Source organism: Chlorocebus sabaeus, chromosome X (assembly GCF_047675955.1).
Source record: "Chlorocebus sabaeus isolate Y175 chromosome X, mChlSab1.0.hap1, whole genome shotgun sequence".
Taxonomy (NCBI): Eukaryota; Metazoa; Chordata; class Mammalia; order Primates; family Cercopithecidae; genus Chlorocebus; species Chlorocebus sabaeus.
In genome coordinates, this window is record NC_132933.1 from 114,552,595 (window position 1) to 114,570,401 (window position 17,807).

The window sequence follows — 17,807 nt, forward strand, 5'->3', positions numbered from 1 at the left end:
CTTCAGAGAGTGATTGAGAGGCTTCAGTGAGATCAGGCATGTAAAGTAATTAGCATTGAGCCCAGCACCTCTAGAAACACCTCAGTAAATGTCGTTATGATTAATATTAAATACCTTTACCTCACCGCCTGTTAGATACAGATTTCACGTTTTAAGTTGTAATCCCAGCTCTTTCACTATTCTATACCTATTCTAAGTAATTTTCTTTACAGATATTTGTGTATCTTAGGAGTGTCTGTATGTTACTGCAGGATGTCTAAAGAGGGAATATTCTCTCTTAATTAAATTTAGGGATTCTCATGTGTTTTAAAATTATTGTTCCAATGACACATATATTTTTTGAAGTAAATGGCAAATAATTTTTGAAGGAGACATTCCTTTTCTGAAAATTACTGGAAGTTTCAAAATATATATATATTTTTTGAAGATTCATAGCAGTTTTATTTGTAATAGCCAACATAATTCTCTATTTGATAGGGGTAGGACAAGAAACCAGGACCAGGAGATCAGAAAGTAAGCAGTAGATTTGAAATTAAGAAGATAAACCTGTCATCAGGGACTAAGAATCAGGGTCTAGAAACAGATAATTTTTGTATCTTTGAGATCCGGAAGCTAGGCAAAGGGTTGAGGTAATATAGGATTGGGAACTCAGATAAGAATTGTGGGCTATGGGAATGGAATATTATATCTAACTAGGACCTTGGTAATGAGCTGATTTATTGCACCTGACCCACAACTTTTGTATGTTTTCTTTTGAAATAAGAATCAGTGTCTAATGGTACTCTTCAGCCCTGGACATGGAAAACGTAGTAGATTCTGACAACCAGTATGTAGTGTGTACAAGGAAAAAAGACATTTATGGTTTCGAGAAAATTGTTTCTCAGTCCCAGAGATCTGAATGTGAAAATATGCATGATTTTGTAGCTAGATCAAAAGGAAATGCCATCTCTTCTTGTCTTCTTGTGACTGCTAACACTCTCTTCTTAATAAAACTTATTTTGAAAGTTGTGTCTAACATATACTGTGACATTTTCTAAATCATTCACAGACTTCAGTCTTTATAATGGAGGAAAAGTATATCAGGATACGTCTTACTAAGGAGGTATCATTTAAGCTAAAGGATAAGAAAGGGATGGCTACACAAGGAGAATAGATGTATTTCAGGCAAAGAAAATAATATAGGCAAAGGTTTAGAGGCAGTTAAGAAGAAAAAGACAACCAGTGGGGCTAGAAAGTGAGGGAAAGGGTAAGACAAAGCGGTATTGGAGAGACAGTGAAAAACTATTTATGGTTTTATAGGCCATGAGGACCTACTTGATATGAATGTTTTTCTTAAGTGCGATAGAAAAGTCATTAAAAGATTTTAAGCAGTAGACTAATGTGTTCCAGTCCTGTTTCCACTTTAAGATGATTATGATCACTTCTACCTCCATATAGATTATACGGAGGCCAGACTAGAAATAGGAAGAGTACTTGTGAGCCCTTCGCAAGAGATGATAGTGTATGGACCAAGGTGTTTGCAGCATAGATGGAGAAAAGAAAAAGAAAAGAGAAGAGGGACGATGTGAAATACATTATAGACATAAAAACCAACCGGACTTGCTAAACTTATGAATGCACCACACATAGGTGTGAATTAAAGTGAGGAATCAAGGATGATTCCTAAGCAAGAGGAAGCTTGACACATTTGAGGAATAAAATTAAGAACCAAACCTTGGATATCTGTGAGGCATCCAAGTAGAAATATCAAGCTGATTGTTGAAACACAAGCCTAAAGTTTAGAAGAGAGCCCTGGACTAGAAATATAAATTTGGAAGCCATCAGCATAGAGATGGTATTTAAAAGAGATGGGCATGGTAACTTATGCCTATAATCCCAGTATTTTGAGAGGCTGAGGTGGGAGGATTGCTTGAAGTTAGGAGTTTGAGACCAGCCTGGGCAACATAGCGAGACCCCCTCTCTCTATTTAAAATAATAATAAAATCCATGGATGTTGGTGAAATCACCTGCTAGAGAGTCGAGTCAGAAGAGAAGAGGGCCCAGAATGTAGCCCTAAGAACGTCTAGTATTTGAGAGGTAGAGAAGGAAGAGCCGGCAAAGAAGCCTTCCTCAGCTTTGTCAGCCAGTAAGGCAGGAGGTGGGAAATTAGGACAGTGTAATGTCGTGAATGCAAAGTACTGCTCAAAGATCAAGGGAAAATAGCTCAAAGAAGTATCCAGTGGATTTGGTATAATGGAGTTTACTGGTGACTTTGACAAGAACAGTTCTAGGAGAAGATCAGGGAAGAAGCCAGAGTGTTAAGAGTCACTTATGAATGGGGAATGAGGAATTGAAGAGGAGATAAGATGAGCACGTAATTCCTTTGTATATTTGCCGATGAAGTGGAGCAGAGAAATGGTCTGGCAGCTAGAGGGGGATGTGGGCTCAATAGAAAATATTGGAGCACATTTGTATGGTAATGAATGAGCCAGTAGTCCTGGAGAGGGAGATAGCACAGAGGAGAGAAAGTATAACCAAAGTTGTAAAGCTCTTGCAAAACAGGAGGGACCGGCATAGAGAGTGGTCTTTGGTAACAGGAAAAACACATCCTACATTTTAACAGGCAAATGAGAACTTGGGTACAAATATAGGTAGTTGGGTATGTTTGTTGGTGAGGAGATCAAGTGGATCAGATATGATGACTTCTGTTTTCTCAGTCAAATCTGAGGCAAGGCCATCAGTTTAAATAATCTGCTATGTATTTTCCAAACCTATATTCTCTGCTCTCTCCAATCTGTTCTGCATAACACTTTCCACAGTGATCTTCCTCAGGTGCAACTCAGTTTACATGTGCTCCAGTGTCTTCAGTGAATTCTTAATTAGGAAAATAAGTGTTAATTTTCCTATCTAATTCCCAATTCTAGCTTTATCTCTCAATAGTCTTTTCCTTACAATCTTCATTTGGTAATAGGTAGTTTTATGGTAGTAATGTATTATGATAGTCTACAAACAATGGCTCTTGGGCCAAATCTAGCTGGCCACTTGTTTTTACAAATAGAGTTTTATTGGAACCCAGCCATACCCATTCCTTTATGTATTGTCTGTGACTGCTTTCTGCTACAATGTCATAGGTTAGTTAGGACAGAGACCATATGGCCCAGGAAGCCTAAGATGTTTACTATATGGCCTTTTAGAGAAAAGTTTGCTGATTCTTAATTTTGATCAGACTGATCTCTTCAGTCTAACTTAGTGGAAAGAACAAGGGCTGTGGAGTCAGACACACCTAAGATTGACACTGGACACCAACAGTCACTGAAACTTAATTTCTTCATTTACAAAATGAGAATATAATACTTAACCTTCCTTGTTGTCATAGGGTCAGTGTAACATATATAAAAGCATGTGTTTCTGGCACTTGGTAAGCCTTCAAGACAAGGTCCTTTCCTCTGCTCATTTGCTCAGACTACTGTTCTGCTGCTTTATTAGGAATGGGCTTCATTGTCTTCCCCTTACACCTCCATCTCTGCCTCTCAGAATTCTACTTATCCTTCTATGTACCTCCATAGTGAAACTTTTCCTGCTTCCCAACATACGGATGTAATTTCTCATAGACTATAACTTCATGGCAGTTAAAATTTTTTAACAACAAACAACAAAATTGTAATTGCTAATACTTAATAAACTTATTACTATATGTATATCAAAACATCTGTTTTATACCTTAAATATAGATGATAAAAAATAAAAAAGAATTAGCAATTACTTAGGTTGCTATTCTGCATATTACCGCACATGGAATAAATACCAAATGATTATTTGCTCATTCAATTCAGTGGATTTAAAGGGGAGGGATCAGTGTGGACTGTCATTTTTTAGTGAAGACTTCATTACGGAGCTACTTCCAAATGTATCAGTGATCAATGAAGGCATAGTGAGAAATTGAGAAAAATGTAAAGTCAAGTAGAGCCTATGACTTTTAATTATCTACTTTATGATGTAATAACCTTGCAGTTTTCTGTGAAAGGTTCTAGGTGTTCATTTTAGTTATCTGTTGCTACATTTTAAAAATGACCCTAAAACTTAGCAGGTTAAAACAAAAAGCATTTATTATTTCACACACTTTCTGAGAGTCAGGAGTCCAGCAGGAGCTTAGCTGGGTGGTTCTGGCCCAGGTTCTTTCACAGGGTTGCAGTCACACTGTCAGATGAGGTTGCAGTTATCTGAAGGCTTGACTGAGTCTGGAAGATCCACTTCCAAGCTCATTCACATAGCCATTGGCAGGAGGCCTCACTTCCTTGAGATGCTCACAACATGGACTCCTACAGAGCAAGTGATTAGAAAGAAAGAGAGAGAGTACACGTGTGTAGCCAGGGGCGGAGGGGGAGAGAGAGAGAGCAAGAGAGCGAGCACAAGGGTGCATACATGTGTATAACCAAAACAGAAGCTATAATGCTATCACAGGTACGTCTGCTTTATTTTACTGGCTGTGCACATACAGACCAACCTGGTATAATGTGCAAGGGAACTACACAAGAGGATGAACACCAGGAGGATGTAGGTCGTTGGGGCCCTTCTTAGGACTAGCTATTACAGTGCTCGATACCTGGGTAGTTACTTATCCCAAAGGAATAGTGTTTGCCTGTTCATATGAATGAAACAATTGTAATCTAATTGTTGTCAACATTTTTAAACCTTCACAAAGATTTTAAAACCTGTGTCACTGTGAATGAATTCTTTTCAGTTTCCCTGACATGAGGCTAAAGGACTTTTAGTAAAATTATACCTACACTTTATATTATAGAATAATTTCTGTTTTCTCTCCAGTTGCCTTTCACTTTTCTGTTGAAATCTGGATTTCCTTTTTCCCATTTAATCATTCAGATTATTTTCTAGATGAAATGACCAAAGAAGCAGAGATAGATAATTCTTCAACCGTAGAAAGCCTTGGAGAAACTACTGATATCTTGAATATGGTAATGATTTCCTATCTGTTTATCTAAATATGAGTTTGAATTGTAGTTCATTGTGTATGTGAATGTGTGTATACTTCCTATACTCTTATATGCATGAAAACCACTTTCTTGTTTCTTATTTTGTTTGTTATTTTTAGCCAACTATATTGAGGTATAATTCACATATAATAAAATTTGTTTTGATCCTCACATTATTAGTATGGCAATTGAGAGTGGATTCTATTACTATCTGAACTGTTTTCCCTTCGTTATATATATGGGTGTGTATATATATATACATATATACATATATATACATATATACACACCCATATATGTAAAATTTGTACTATATATAGTACAAATACATAGTATATATACTGTATTCTTTTTATAATATATATTTTTTATTTATTTTAGACACACATTATGAGCCTGAATTCCAATGAAAAGTCATTAAAATTATCACCAGTTCAGAAACAAAAGGTATAATATGGAGATTTATTTTCATTATTGTTGGTAAGAACACTTTAAGTTAATTTTTTTGGATGGTTTTTGGAAAGAACACAAGAAACGTAAGCATTTACTTACTTTAGAATTTAAAAGACAGAGGGATACAATGTAGATAACCTCCATTTTGCCTTGTTCTGATGTTATGTATTTTCTGTAAAGAAACAAGAGTGGAAGCATTTTATTGCTGAAATTTGCTCTTTGGGATCACTAACAAGTTATACTAGCCATACTTTTCCTTCTGCCAAGCCATAGGTTATGATTACAATTCTTATGTGTAGGAAAAGACTACCATTTATTGATAGAGTGGCTCTCTGACTTTGGTTGAGTATGACTTTGAATGAATTACTATGCTGACTTTACTGAATGATATTAATATCTTTTTTAGCTTTACAATTTTGTGATTTTAGTGAAAATCTTTGATAACCTTTCCCAATATTTGGTTGGGCTTTAATTTATCAAGAAATTGATAGCATAAAAATAAGATTAAACATTTGGAAATTAGAGACTGTTCATGGGTAGGAAAGAGAGACTTTTAATGAATAACAAATAGCAAAAGAAGGGAATAGGCTGTGGTTTTCACAACCATAGAGAGATAAAGGCCTGCCCTGAAATCCTTTGTTTTTCCTGGCTTTAAGGACTAGTGCGATGAATGAATGAGGGATTTGAGGATTAGGAAGATAATTCGGAGAAATGTAAATTGAGGGAAGAAGACTATAAAAAATATTTAATTTCTATTTGTAGTGTCTTTGACATGTTTTCAAGTTTAAAACTCTTAACATTGAAGTCACTGAAGTGCAGAAGAATCATGCTAAATTGTTAAAATTTAGAACTAGTCCTCATTCGTTCTATCTATAATACTGAAAGGCGTGGTGAATAACAGCATTCCTTTGAATATGGGAGAGTTGTTCGAACACATTTGTAGAAGCTCAATGAATATTGACTGATTTTTGACTGACTATACTTCCAAGCAGACACCTTTCTTGTTTCTTTCCTTCCTCTTCCCTTGGACTCCAGGCTCTCCCTCTTCTGGGCTGCTTTATTGTGCTAGGGAAAGAAAGGCGTGTGCCTTTAGAAATCAGTTCTGGCAACCGGGCCTTCTTCCTCTCTTAGGGCTCTTAAAAGAATCATGACTTTTTAAAGAGCAAGACCAAGAACAACCAGAAACGGAAAGCAATTGCTTTTAAACTGACATATATTTTATACTTTCTGTAGTCCTTTTAAGTGTAGGCCCTACCAGGCCTACTTTAGTAAATGATAAAAGATTTATTATACTATTTCTGTGTATTAACTTGTTAATTTTTAACTTGTCATGTTTTAATAATCTCTTTGGCACAATAGGAACCTCTTCCTAGGCCTAATCATCACAGTTTATAAAATTTGAATTAGTGAGTTTTTACTATCCAGAGACCCAAATTCATTAGATATTTGCATCCGTTAGCTTGTTTGTAGAATTTAGATCAGCAATTTGGTTTTGCCTTATTTGGTCCAGCAGGAAATTACTTTTATATTGTTAATACATTATTCAAATGTCAGTGTTTGATTTCATAGTTTTTATACAACTCTTACATTTTACACTTAATAGTCTTTCCTCTTAGTGTTCTTTCATTTATAGAAATTATTATAATTAAAGAATATAATCTGGCCGGGCGCGGTGGCTCAAGCCTGTAATCCCAGCACTTTGGGAGGCCGAGATGGGCGGATCACGAGGTCAGGAGATCGAGACCATCCTGGCTAACACGGTGAAACCCCGTCTCTACTAAAAACACAAAAAACTAGCCGGGCGAAGTGGCGGGCGCCTGTAGTCCCAGCTACTCGGGAGGCTGAGGCAGGAGAATGGCGTAAACCCGGGAGGCGGAGCTTGCAGTGAGCTGAGATCCGGCCACTGCACTCCAGCCCGGGCGACAGAGCAAGACTCCGTCTCAAAAAAAAAAAAAAAAAAAAAAAGAATATAATCAGTACAAGGAAGAAGGTCAAAAATTTGAAAGCGCATATGAAGGTTTTGTTTAGAAAAGAAAAATATATTTGTTATTATTTAGTTTATAGATCAAAAACATTTCGTGTGCAGTTTCTTCAGTTCTAGGAGTGGACTATTCATTTTTTTCAAATTTTACATTTTTATTTATTTTGTGAATTTTGTGGACTAAAAAGACAAATGAAAATTTGAAAATTAGGCCTGGCGTGGTGGCTCATGCCTGTAATCCCAGCACTTTGGGTGGCCAAGATGGGCAGATCACTTGAGGTCAGGAGTTCGAGACCAGCCTGGCCATCATGGTAAAACCTCATCTCTCTACTAAAAATACAAAAATTAGCTGGGTGTGGTGGTGCGCACCCATAGTCCCAGCTACTCAGGAGGCTGAGGTGAGAAATCACTGGAACCCAGGAGGCAGAGGCTGCAGTGAGCTGAGATCATGCCACTGAGCTCCAACCTAGGTGACAGAATGAAACTCTGTCGCAAGAAAAAAAATTTGAAAATTAGAGATGATCGGGAAAGTGGGAAAAATATACTAAGCTGTACTATGTACAAGAAAAGCGTACTTTTTTTTCTTTGAGATGGAGTTTCGCTCTTGTTGCCCAGGCTGGAGTCCAGTGGCACAGTCTTGGCTCACTGCAACCTCCGCCTGCCGAGTTCAAGCAGTTCTCCTGCCTCAGCCTCCCGAGTGGCTGGGATTACAGGCATGTGCCACCACTCCCAGCTAATTTTTGTACTTTTAGTAGAGACAGGTTTTCACCATGTTGGCCAGGCTAGTCTTGAACTCCTGACTTCAGGTGATCCACCCGCTTCGGCCTCTTAAAGTGCTGAGATTACAGGTGTGAGCCACTGTGCCAGGCCAAGAAGTGTACATTTTTTAATAGCATCTTGCAAAATTAATCTCGAAGTTTTATGTAAGGATTGATTCGGATTGAGAAAAGAGGCAGAGAATAAATAATATTGATGGTATTGTGATTAATGGCAAAATTAAGGCAGGTAGTACGAGTTGAAAATTAAACACAGATACATGTTACTAAATCAAAATTAGGTGAATCACAGACTAGAGAGTGGCACAAATGATCCTTAAAGAAAACAAAACTTCAGCAAACTATCTGGTCAAATTTGCTATTTTTATTCTCCTAGACTTATAAAAATGTAAAATCTTGGCAGTATTTAAAGGAGATAAGGTGTCCTTGTAAACTAATAGTAGTATGACTGTGATAATTACTTCAAAAAAATTTCCAGAAACAACAAACAGTTGGGGAACTGATGCAGCATACAGCTCTTACTGAAAGCGATGACAGTGATGAATATGAAGAAATGTCAGAAATGAAAGAAGGGAAAGCACGTGAGCAACATGCGTCGCGAGGGATTTTCATGGCGCAGCCAGCTACGCCGATCAAAGCATTTTCAGATGAGGAACTAGGTAATGACTCAGGCCAGGTGGGACCTCAGGCTGACACTGATGGAGAGGGTTTACAAAAAGAGGTATTTAGACATGAAAATAATAATGGTGTTGATCAACTTGATGCCAAGGAAATAGAAGAGGAAAGTGATGGAGGACACAGTCAGAAGGAATCAGAAGGAGAAGAAATAGTCAGTGAGAAGGAAACTAAACTGGCAGAAATAGCAGGTATGAAGGATTTAAGAAAAAGGGAAAAGAGCACAAAAAATATGAGTTCTTTCTTTGGCAACTTACCAGATAGAGGTATGAATACTGAGAGTGAAGAAAATAAAGATTTTGTTAAGAAAAGGGAAAGTTGCAAGCAAGATGTGATCTTTGACAGTGAAAGAGAATCAGTAGAAAAGCCAGACGTTACATGGAAGGTGCAAGTGAGAGTCAGCAGGGTATAGCTGATGGATTCCAGCAGCCGGAGGCAATAGAATTTCGTAGTGGAGAGAAAGAGGATGATGAAGTGGAAACTGACCAAAACATATGGTATGGCAGGAAATTGATTGAACAAGGAAATGAAAAAGAGACTAAACCCATAATATCCAAATCCATGGCAAAGTATGATTTTAAATGTGATCACTTGTCAGAGATCCCAGAGGAGAAGGAAGGAGCAGAGGATTCAAAAGGAAATGGAATAGAGGAGCAAGAGGTAGAAGCAAATGAGGAAAATGTGAAGGTGCATGGAGGAAGACAGGAGGAAACAGAGATCCTATCAGATGACCTTACAGACAAAGCAGAGGTGAGTGAAGGCAAGGCAAAGTCAGCAGGAGAAGCAGAGGATGGGCCTGAAGGTAGAGGGGATGGAACCTGTGAGGAGGGTAGTTCAGGAGCAGAACACTGGCAAGGTGAGGAGAGGGAGGAGAAGGGGGAGAAAGACAAGGGTGGAGGAGAAATGGCGAGGCCGGGAGAGGGAGAGAAGGACCTAGCAGAGGAGGAGGAATGGGAGAAGAGGGATGGGAAAGAGCAGGAGCAAAAGGAGAGGGAGCAAGGCCATCAGAAGGAAAGAAACCAAGAGATGGAGGAGGGAGAAGGGGAGGAGGAGCATGGAGAAGGAGAAGAAGAGGAGGAAGACAGAGAAGAGGAAGAAGAGAAAGAGGAGGAGAAGGAGGGAGAGGGGAAAGAGGAAGGAGAAGGGGAAGAAGTGGAGGGAGAAGGTGAAAAGGAGGAAGGAGAGAGGGAAAAGGAGGAAAGAGTGGGGAAGGAGGAGAAAGGAGAAGAGGAAGGAGACCAAGGAGAAGGGGAAGAGGAGGAAACAGAGGGGGAAGGGGAGCAAAAAGAAGAGGGAGGGGAAGTAGAGGAGGGGAAAGGAGAGGGGGAAAAGGAGGAAGGGAAGGGGGAAGAGGAAGAAGGAGAAGGGGAGAGGGAAGAGGAAGAAGGAGAAGAGGAGGGGGAAGAGGAGGAAGGAGAAGGGAAAGGGGAGGAGGAAGAAGGAGAAGAGGAGGGGAAAGAGGAGGAAGGAGAAGGGAAAGGGGAGGAGGAAGAAAGGGAAGAGGAGGAAGGAGAAGGGAAAGGGGAGGAGGAAGAAAGGGAAGAGGAGGAAGGAGAAGGGAAAGGGGAGGAGGAAGGGGAGGAAGGAGAAGGGGAGGGGGAAGAAGAGGAAGGAGAAAGGGAGGGAGAAGAAGAGGAAGGAGAAGGGGAGGGAGAAGAGGAGGAAGGGGAAGAGGAGGAGGAAGGGGAGGAAGGAGAAGGGGAGGAGGAAGGGGAGGGGGAAGAGGAGGAAGGGGAAGGGGAGGGGGAAGAGGAGGAAGGAGAAGGGGAGGGGGAAGAGGAGGAAGGAGAAGGGGAGGGGGAAGAGGAGGAAGGAGAAGGGGAAGGGGAGGAGGATGGAGAAGGGGAAGAGGAAGGAGAAGGGGAGGGGGAAGAGGAGGAAGGAGAGGGGGAAGAGGAGGATGGGGAAGAAGAAGGGGAGGAAGAAGGAGAGGGAGAGGAAGAAGGGGAGGGAGAAGAGGAGGAAGGGGAAGTGGAAGGGGAGGAGGAAGGGGAAGTAGAAGGGGAAGAGGAAGGGGAGGAGGAATGGGAGGTAGAAGGGGAGGAGGAAGGGGAGGTGGAAGGAGAGGAAGAGGAAGGAGAGGAGGAAGGGGAAGAAAGGGAAAAGGAGGGGGAAGGAGAGGAAAACAGGAGGAACAGAGAAGAGGAGGAGGAAGAAGAGGGGAAGTACCAGGAGACAGACGAAGAAGAGAATGAAAGGCAGGAAAGGCAGAATGGAGAAGAGTACAAAAAAGTGAGCAAAATGAAAGGATCTGTGAAATATGGCAAACATAAAACATATCAAAAAAAGTCAATTACTAACACACAGGGAAATGGGAAAGAGCAGAGGTCCAAAATGCCAGTGCAGTCAAAACAACTTGTAGAAAACGGGCCACCAGGTTCCAAAAAGTTCTGGAATAATGTATTACCACATTATTTGGAATTGAAGTAACAAACCTTAAATGTGACCCGATTATGGCCAGCCAAACAATGTAAATGCCTTGCATATAACAGGCACTCATTACATGTTGTTAAATTGATTTTATGTCAGTTATTTTATGTGTAGTAAAAAAAAGCAACTGATGCAGCTGTGTTAAGGAGCCAAAGACAACAGGAGGCACTGGTAAATTTTGGCCTCTCTCAGACTAAAATTTTGGTGTATTTCACCCCCAAATTATAAAACCATAGCTAGAAAATATTAAAAGGTCATATCAGATTATTAACATTATCTATTCATTAAAGGCAGCTTTAGGAAATAAGAATATACTACAAGAGTGTTTTGATTGTGTGTATAAATCATTCCATTTTTAAATGGCACAAATGCTTAAGGGCTATAAAAACTTCTAATTTCTTATAAATATGTTAGCACTTTTTTTAAGTTAGTGATTACAGTTTACCTGCTGTATAGAATAATTTTCTAATAATGGATGGTATTCTGAAACTCAATTGAGGCATTCACATTTTAAAGAAAGTATTGTCTTTTACCTTTTATATGTTCTTTTTGCAAAAATCTACAAAGTGACAGCTGTGGTCAGAGCTTAGCTCCCAAAAACGTGATCTCTTTTAGTTAGTATCTGGCCAGATGGCAGTATACCTAATGAAATGGTGATTAATTTAAATGTATAATCTGGAAATATGTAAAACTTGAAGTATTTTTTGTCCAGGCAAAGCTACTCATTGGGCTTCGGTTTCCTCATCTCTAAAATGGAGTGGATGAGATGATGTGATAACTGCAGTCCCTTCTAACTCTTAAATTCTTTTCATTCTCACAGATTTACTCTATCATTGTTATTCGTGTAGGAAACGTTTTAGGGAAGAAAAATTACACTTTAAAATTAATTTAGTTTTCTATACAGTTGTTTTCTTTACTCTTGAAAAGTTATGACAGCTTTAATGTCTCTTGTCTTCTGTAATTTTTTATTTCTAAACTCCTGTCATTTCCAAGCTTTAACTGTACTTTATCAGAGCCTTCATTTCCGGTATGTGTTATATGCCCTCAATGTATTCATTGACTATTCTGTAATTTCAGTTTGTCTGCTGCTTGTCAGAATGTTTCAAGTAAAATAAAAAATTAAATGTATATAGTCAGAAATTCTTTGTGAAAAGATAAACCGTCTAGTATTAGATACTGAATTTTAGAGAGGCTAGATTTCCACTAGAGTAATTACAATTGTCCCTTAAAATTGTCCATGTACACAATGCAGCTAATTTATCTGATTATTTGTGGCTCCTTTTTCTTTTTTTTTTTTTATTATACTTTAAGTTCTAGGGTACATGTGCACAACATGCAGGTTTGTTACATATGTATATATGTGCCATGTTGGTGTGCTGCACCCATTAACTCGTCATTTACATTAAGTATGTCTCCTAATGCTATCCCTCCCCCCTCCCCCCACCCCACGACAGGCCCCCGTGTGTGATGTTCCCCTTCCTGTGTCCAAGTGATCTCATTCTTCAATTCCCACCTATGAGTGAGAACATGCAGTGTTTGGTTTTCTGTTCTTGTGATAGTTAGCTGAGAATGATCGTTTCCAGCTGCATCCATGTCCCTACAAAGGACATGAACTCATCCTTTTTTATGGCTGCATAGTGTTCCATGGTGTATATGTGTGTGGCTCCTTTTTCAACTGATTTCCTTTCATAGTCCCTTTTATATCTTGGACATGAGATATTTCTTATACTTAGTTTTATTAAGGAGGATTTTGATGACAAACTTCCTGTGAATTTTATGTAGTTGAATTCTTTGCACGTTTGATTCTCTTAAGTGAGAAAGAATATGAGGAAAAGTCTAGAATCATATTAAGTAAAGTATTTCCTAGGAGCAATTATAAATTTTACCTTAGCTGCAAGGATCTCTGGCAGCTTCCCCTAACTAACCAAATGTACTGATTTGGCATTGCAGTGCTTTACTAAATTCGACCGCATTCATTAAGGGTTAGTAGAAAAGAATTAATACTATGATAAAAATATATGTGCCGATCATGATTATTTAAAAAGTAGACTTAAAATGATTAAATAAGATGGATGACACAGAGTTCATAAAGAAAAAAACCTCCAGGGAAATGAGAAACTCTTAAACTCAAGTTATTAATGTAATAGCTATGGGCATTCATCTTCTATTGAAGAGATAATCAGCCAGTAATACTGAAACAACGTTCTAAAATACGCCCATCTCAGTATTAAACCTGGTCTGTATGTCCATGCTTCAATAGCATTTCTTCACATTTCCCTGACCAAAAACGTTTTGTGCTCTTTAGAAGTGATAGTTCGTGCAAGCATTGTTTTCTTGTGGAGAGCACTGGCCTCCCTAGTCACTTTGAGACCAAAGACGACTTTCTGGTTTTGCACTTTTGAACTGTCTGAACCTGGGCTAGTCTCTTAGCTTAGCAGTCCTCAATTTCTTCATCTGGAAAATTATAGAATGAGAATGAGTGACCTAAGGGATTCTGTAGGAACGGCAGTTGTTCATTACCAGCTAGAGCTCTGTCACACCCAGATTTTCTGCAGTTCCTTTTTCCTCAATAAAAAATCTTGAGTCTCGTCACCAAAGTGACCCCACATTCAAACTAACTAGTAGTTATACTGAAGTAAGCAGTTATCCTAAACTACTAAGCATACACTAACTTTCTATGCCCACTGTTGGGCAAACATTTAATCACATGTGGCAGGTCTAGTACCCTTAAAAAGTTTATGGAGAGGAGTGTATTGTGGGTTAGGGGTGCGTTGGGGTACAAAAGACCCAGGTCTAGCCAGGCTTTCATTGACAGAAGTGATTTACATGTTTGTAAATTTTATATATCTTAGGAGAAAAAAAAAAAAAGAAGCTTAAGAATGAGACCACTTTGTCCCTCATGAATTAACACTTGGTTACATAGATTAAAATAACTGGTTCCTTCTTTCTTGTTCCCATCTGCTGGTTGTTCAGGCTTTTATAGTAGTTTATCACTGATCATTATTGAGGGAAGTGTGAGTAGTATGTATAGAATCCATTGAGTTACGTTTCCTAATGAGGACTCTGGCTGAAAAAGACTTTAAGGTAAGCTGCAAAGGATCACCTACCACAGAAACTTCTGCTGCTGCTGCTGAACAGCAGCACTCCAGGTGAGTGCAACTGACATGTCTTCTGTCACTGTAGAGAAACTTGCTATACACTTACATAGCAAAAATAACATGTGACCATGGAAGAAGAAAAAGCCAAGCTTTTCTTGTTTCTGACCTAGAGAACTGAGTAGAAAGAGTGTTATTCAGCAAGATTGAGAATAAGGGAGCAGAAGCAGGTTTGGGAGGCAGTTTTTTACTGTTGAATTTAGATTGTCTGTAGGAGATGTTCAGGAGGCAGATACATGTATGGACCTGGAGCTCACGGAGACTGCTGAGTATCGACAGCTCGTAGATGTAGTTAAAATTGGATTTGACTGAAAGGAAGTGTTCCTGGTGTGAATGGAGGAGAATTGAAGACAGAATTCAGAGAAATATCAGTAGGTAAGGGAGAGGTTGAAAAAGTGAAGTCTGAGGAGGTGTGGGAGCACACTTACTAGGAAAGAGAGATGCCACCCAAGCCAAAGAAGGGGTTTCAGAGAGGAAGGAGTGCTAGTAGCTGCAGAGAGAGCCCCTCAGAGGCAGCCTAGTAGAGGCCCAGGGGCAGAACCCACATTGCCAGGAAAGAATGAGCTCCAGGAAATCTGCTCTGCAGAGAAACAGAATCAGAACTGTGAAAATTAAATATCAGATATAGATATTTAATTTTTAAGATATTTAATTTTTTAAGCATATTTCTCAATTTAGAAAGGGAGATGTGTTTTCCAGAGACTTTGGTACTCTGGGGAAAAGATGATAAATTTTGTTCATAATTAATATATACGTAAGAATAGAGTGTTATTGATGTGAGCTTATGAACCAAAAGAAAAATCTGCAATGCTTTAAATGTTAGTGAGGCGGAGAAAAAAAAGATCTGTGAGAACAGCCATTATTATCCTCAAATGGGCAGGTTTGGAAACTAACATGGCCTCCAAAGTCCAGTAAAACTGAGTTAAAATCCTAGCCCTCCACTGATTAGCTGTGTGGACCCCTAGAAAAGTTGTGGTGGTGGTGGTTGTTATTTGACCTTTCTGAGTCTTATCTCCCTCGTCTGATAAAGGAAGGGACTTTTGATGATTAAATCACCTAACACGTGAAACATAGGCACTCAGCAAATGGTAATCTGTATCATTCTAATTATACTCTGTGGCCACACCAAGGTAGGTGCAAAGCTACACTCATGAATCTCCAGGTCACTAACTGATTTGCATGAGTTTAGTCCTGTGAACCTGACTTTTGTTTAAATGTAACATAATAGCAAAATATAAATTGGCTTAGAAATAGATCTGTGGGAATAAAGTAGATTGCAGTAATGATAATGCTTAAGTATAAGGTGGAGTGAAACTATTATACACCATGCATGAGTCAATAAATTCCCCTAAATATTTAAAGTGTATTGAAACACTGATCACACTCATGTGGTTAGCCTAAAATGTAGGTGTGTTTTCTGTCACTGAACATTTCCCTCTGTGTCCTCACCTTGTTATCAAAATAAATAAAAATAATTAGCACATAAGGTATAGTCGTGGATCATGCGTTTGTTTATGGACAGCAAGAAAATCTTCTACGGAAAAAGAGGAGAAATAGTAAAGAATAAATCTGAAAATGAGAATAAAAATGCCTACCAGCAAGATATCCTATACTCTGAACATTTATTTGTGTAGGCCTGCTATCAGAGTCAAACTGGAATGTATTCAGTGGTGAGAATACAGGATTAGGAATGACACAAGGGAGTGGTGCCTAGAAAGAAGGAAGAGTTTAAGAGATTATAAAGGAGTAGTATCGGCCAAGAATTTGGAGATCACAACCGGTAGCCCATGGGTGCAGTCTGGCCTGCAGACTTATTTCGTTTGGTGCAGTTATTATTTTTTTTGAAATCATATTGGTTGCCAACACTGAAATGTCAGGAGATTTTACATTTAAAAAATGTTTCTCAACCAGGCATGGTGGCTCACACCTGTAATCCCAGAACTTTGGGAGGCTGAGGCCGGAGGATTGCTTGAGACCAGGAGTTCAAGACCAGCCTGGGCAAGATGATAAAAACTTGTCTCTACAAAAAATTAAAAGATTAGTTAGGCATGGTGGTGTGCGCCCTGTAGTCCCAGCTACTCAGGAGGCTGAGGTGGGAAGATCGCTTGAGCCCTGAAGATCAAGGCTGTAGTGAGCTGTGATTATGCCACTGCACTCCAGCTTGAGTGACAGAGTGAGGCCCCATCTCTATAATAATGTTTCTTGGACTTTTGGAAAGCCTGGGTCTGGGAGCATCGCACTCTGTGGCAACACTGACCTGAAGCTGAGCTGAGGCTGGCCCCCCTCTCCCCAGTTCCCGTGGCTGCTTCCCTCACTGGCCTTGATGCTGGGCTCCTGGCTCACAATAAAAGGATGTATAGAGGACACAAAAACAAATAAGTGGACGTTTTAAATGAACTATTTTCCAGTGATAAGATCTGGGACATTATGGGGAAAAAAAAAGTCCAAACTTTTTGTTTTTCGACAGTCGCACACTAAGAATTCTATCTTACTTTTTATGGAGGGGCCTTTACAAAATTATTTATACTTACATACAAATATTTAGTATTCGCTCATGTGTTACTTTTCTCTGTAATCTTTTTAATCTTTACACAAACCCTCTGAGGTAGATATTGCTAATGTTATTTTTCCATTTTACAGGTAGACTATAAAATGCATTCACTGGGTGCCATGCTCAGGCCATGAGTGATTAGATTAAGGCTTGGAAAGCAGTGCTTAGGACTTTGTATTTAATGCCCTTCCCACCCCATACTACTGCTTCCATGATTTTCAGTGTAGTTAAAACATGAACTTACATGTTAACTTTTCCTGTCCTTAAAAAAAAAAAAAAAAAAAAACTTGAAATTTTGGTTTTTCTACCTTATATAACTTAAATACAAAGTTTTATGCTATATTAACCTATCTGGGAAACATTTTCTACCCTATATGACATTGAAGCATACCAGAAATTCTGAATTATAACACAAAATTTTATACTTTATAGTTCTGGTTTGTTTTATTACTTAAAAAAAATTATAATACCCACAGACAAACGTGCCTATCTCATATATGTATCGCTTAATGTCTTTTTCACAAAGTCAACACACCCATCACAAACTGATCAGCATCCAAATCAAGGAAAAACACAGTACCAGCTCCCCCAGAAGCTCCACTGTAACCCCCTTCAGTCATTTCCCACTCCCAGCCCCACCCCCTATCCCCCATCCCAGCGATCTCTCCTTCTTAAAGCATGCAATGTAATTGTGTTAAGTAAAGGGAAACCTCAGTAGGAACCTTTGCTGTCTTGATCTGTTCCTTAAGAAATATGAAAAGTGTTGCCTTGGACCAGACCAGAGTGCACCTGACTGTGCCATGCCTGACCAATGAA

The 17,807-nt window shown here is 39.1% G+C and overlaps 1 protein-coding gene across 9 annotated transcripts in view; it reads left to right on the plus strand.

Moving 5' to 3' along the window:
- Window positions 1-17,807, plus strand: part of RPGR (retinitis pigmentosa GTPase regulator) — a 59,220-nt gene that overhangs the window by 31,044 nt on the left and 10,369 nt on the right. For 3 of the 9 annotated variants that reach the window (XM_073013804.1, XM_073013805.1, XM_073013806.1), the window contains exons 12-13: window positions 4,861-4,952; window positions 5,352-5,417. In XM_073013804.1, coding sequence (XP_072869905.1) covers window positions 4,861-4,952; window positions 5,352-5,417 — 158 coding nt within the window. Of the gene's footprint in view, window positions 1-4,860; window positions 4,953-5,351; window positions 5,418-8,658; window positions 8,840-9,453; window positions 17,351-17,807 lie in introns of those variants that run through there. The other 6 variants (XM_073013797.1, XM_073013798.1, XM_073013800.1 and 3 more) reach the window with 4 other exon arrangements.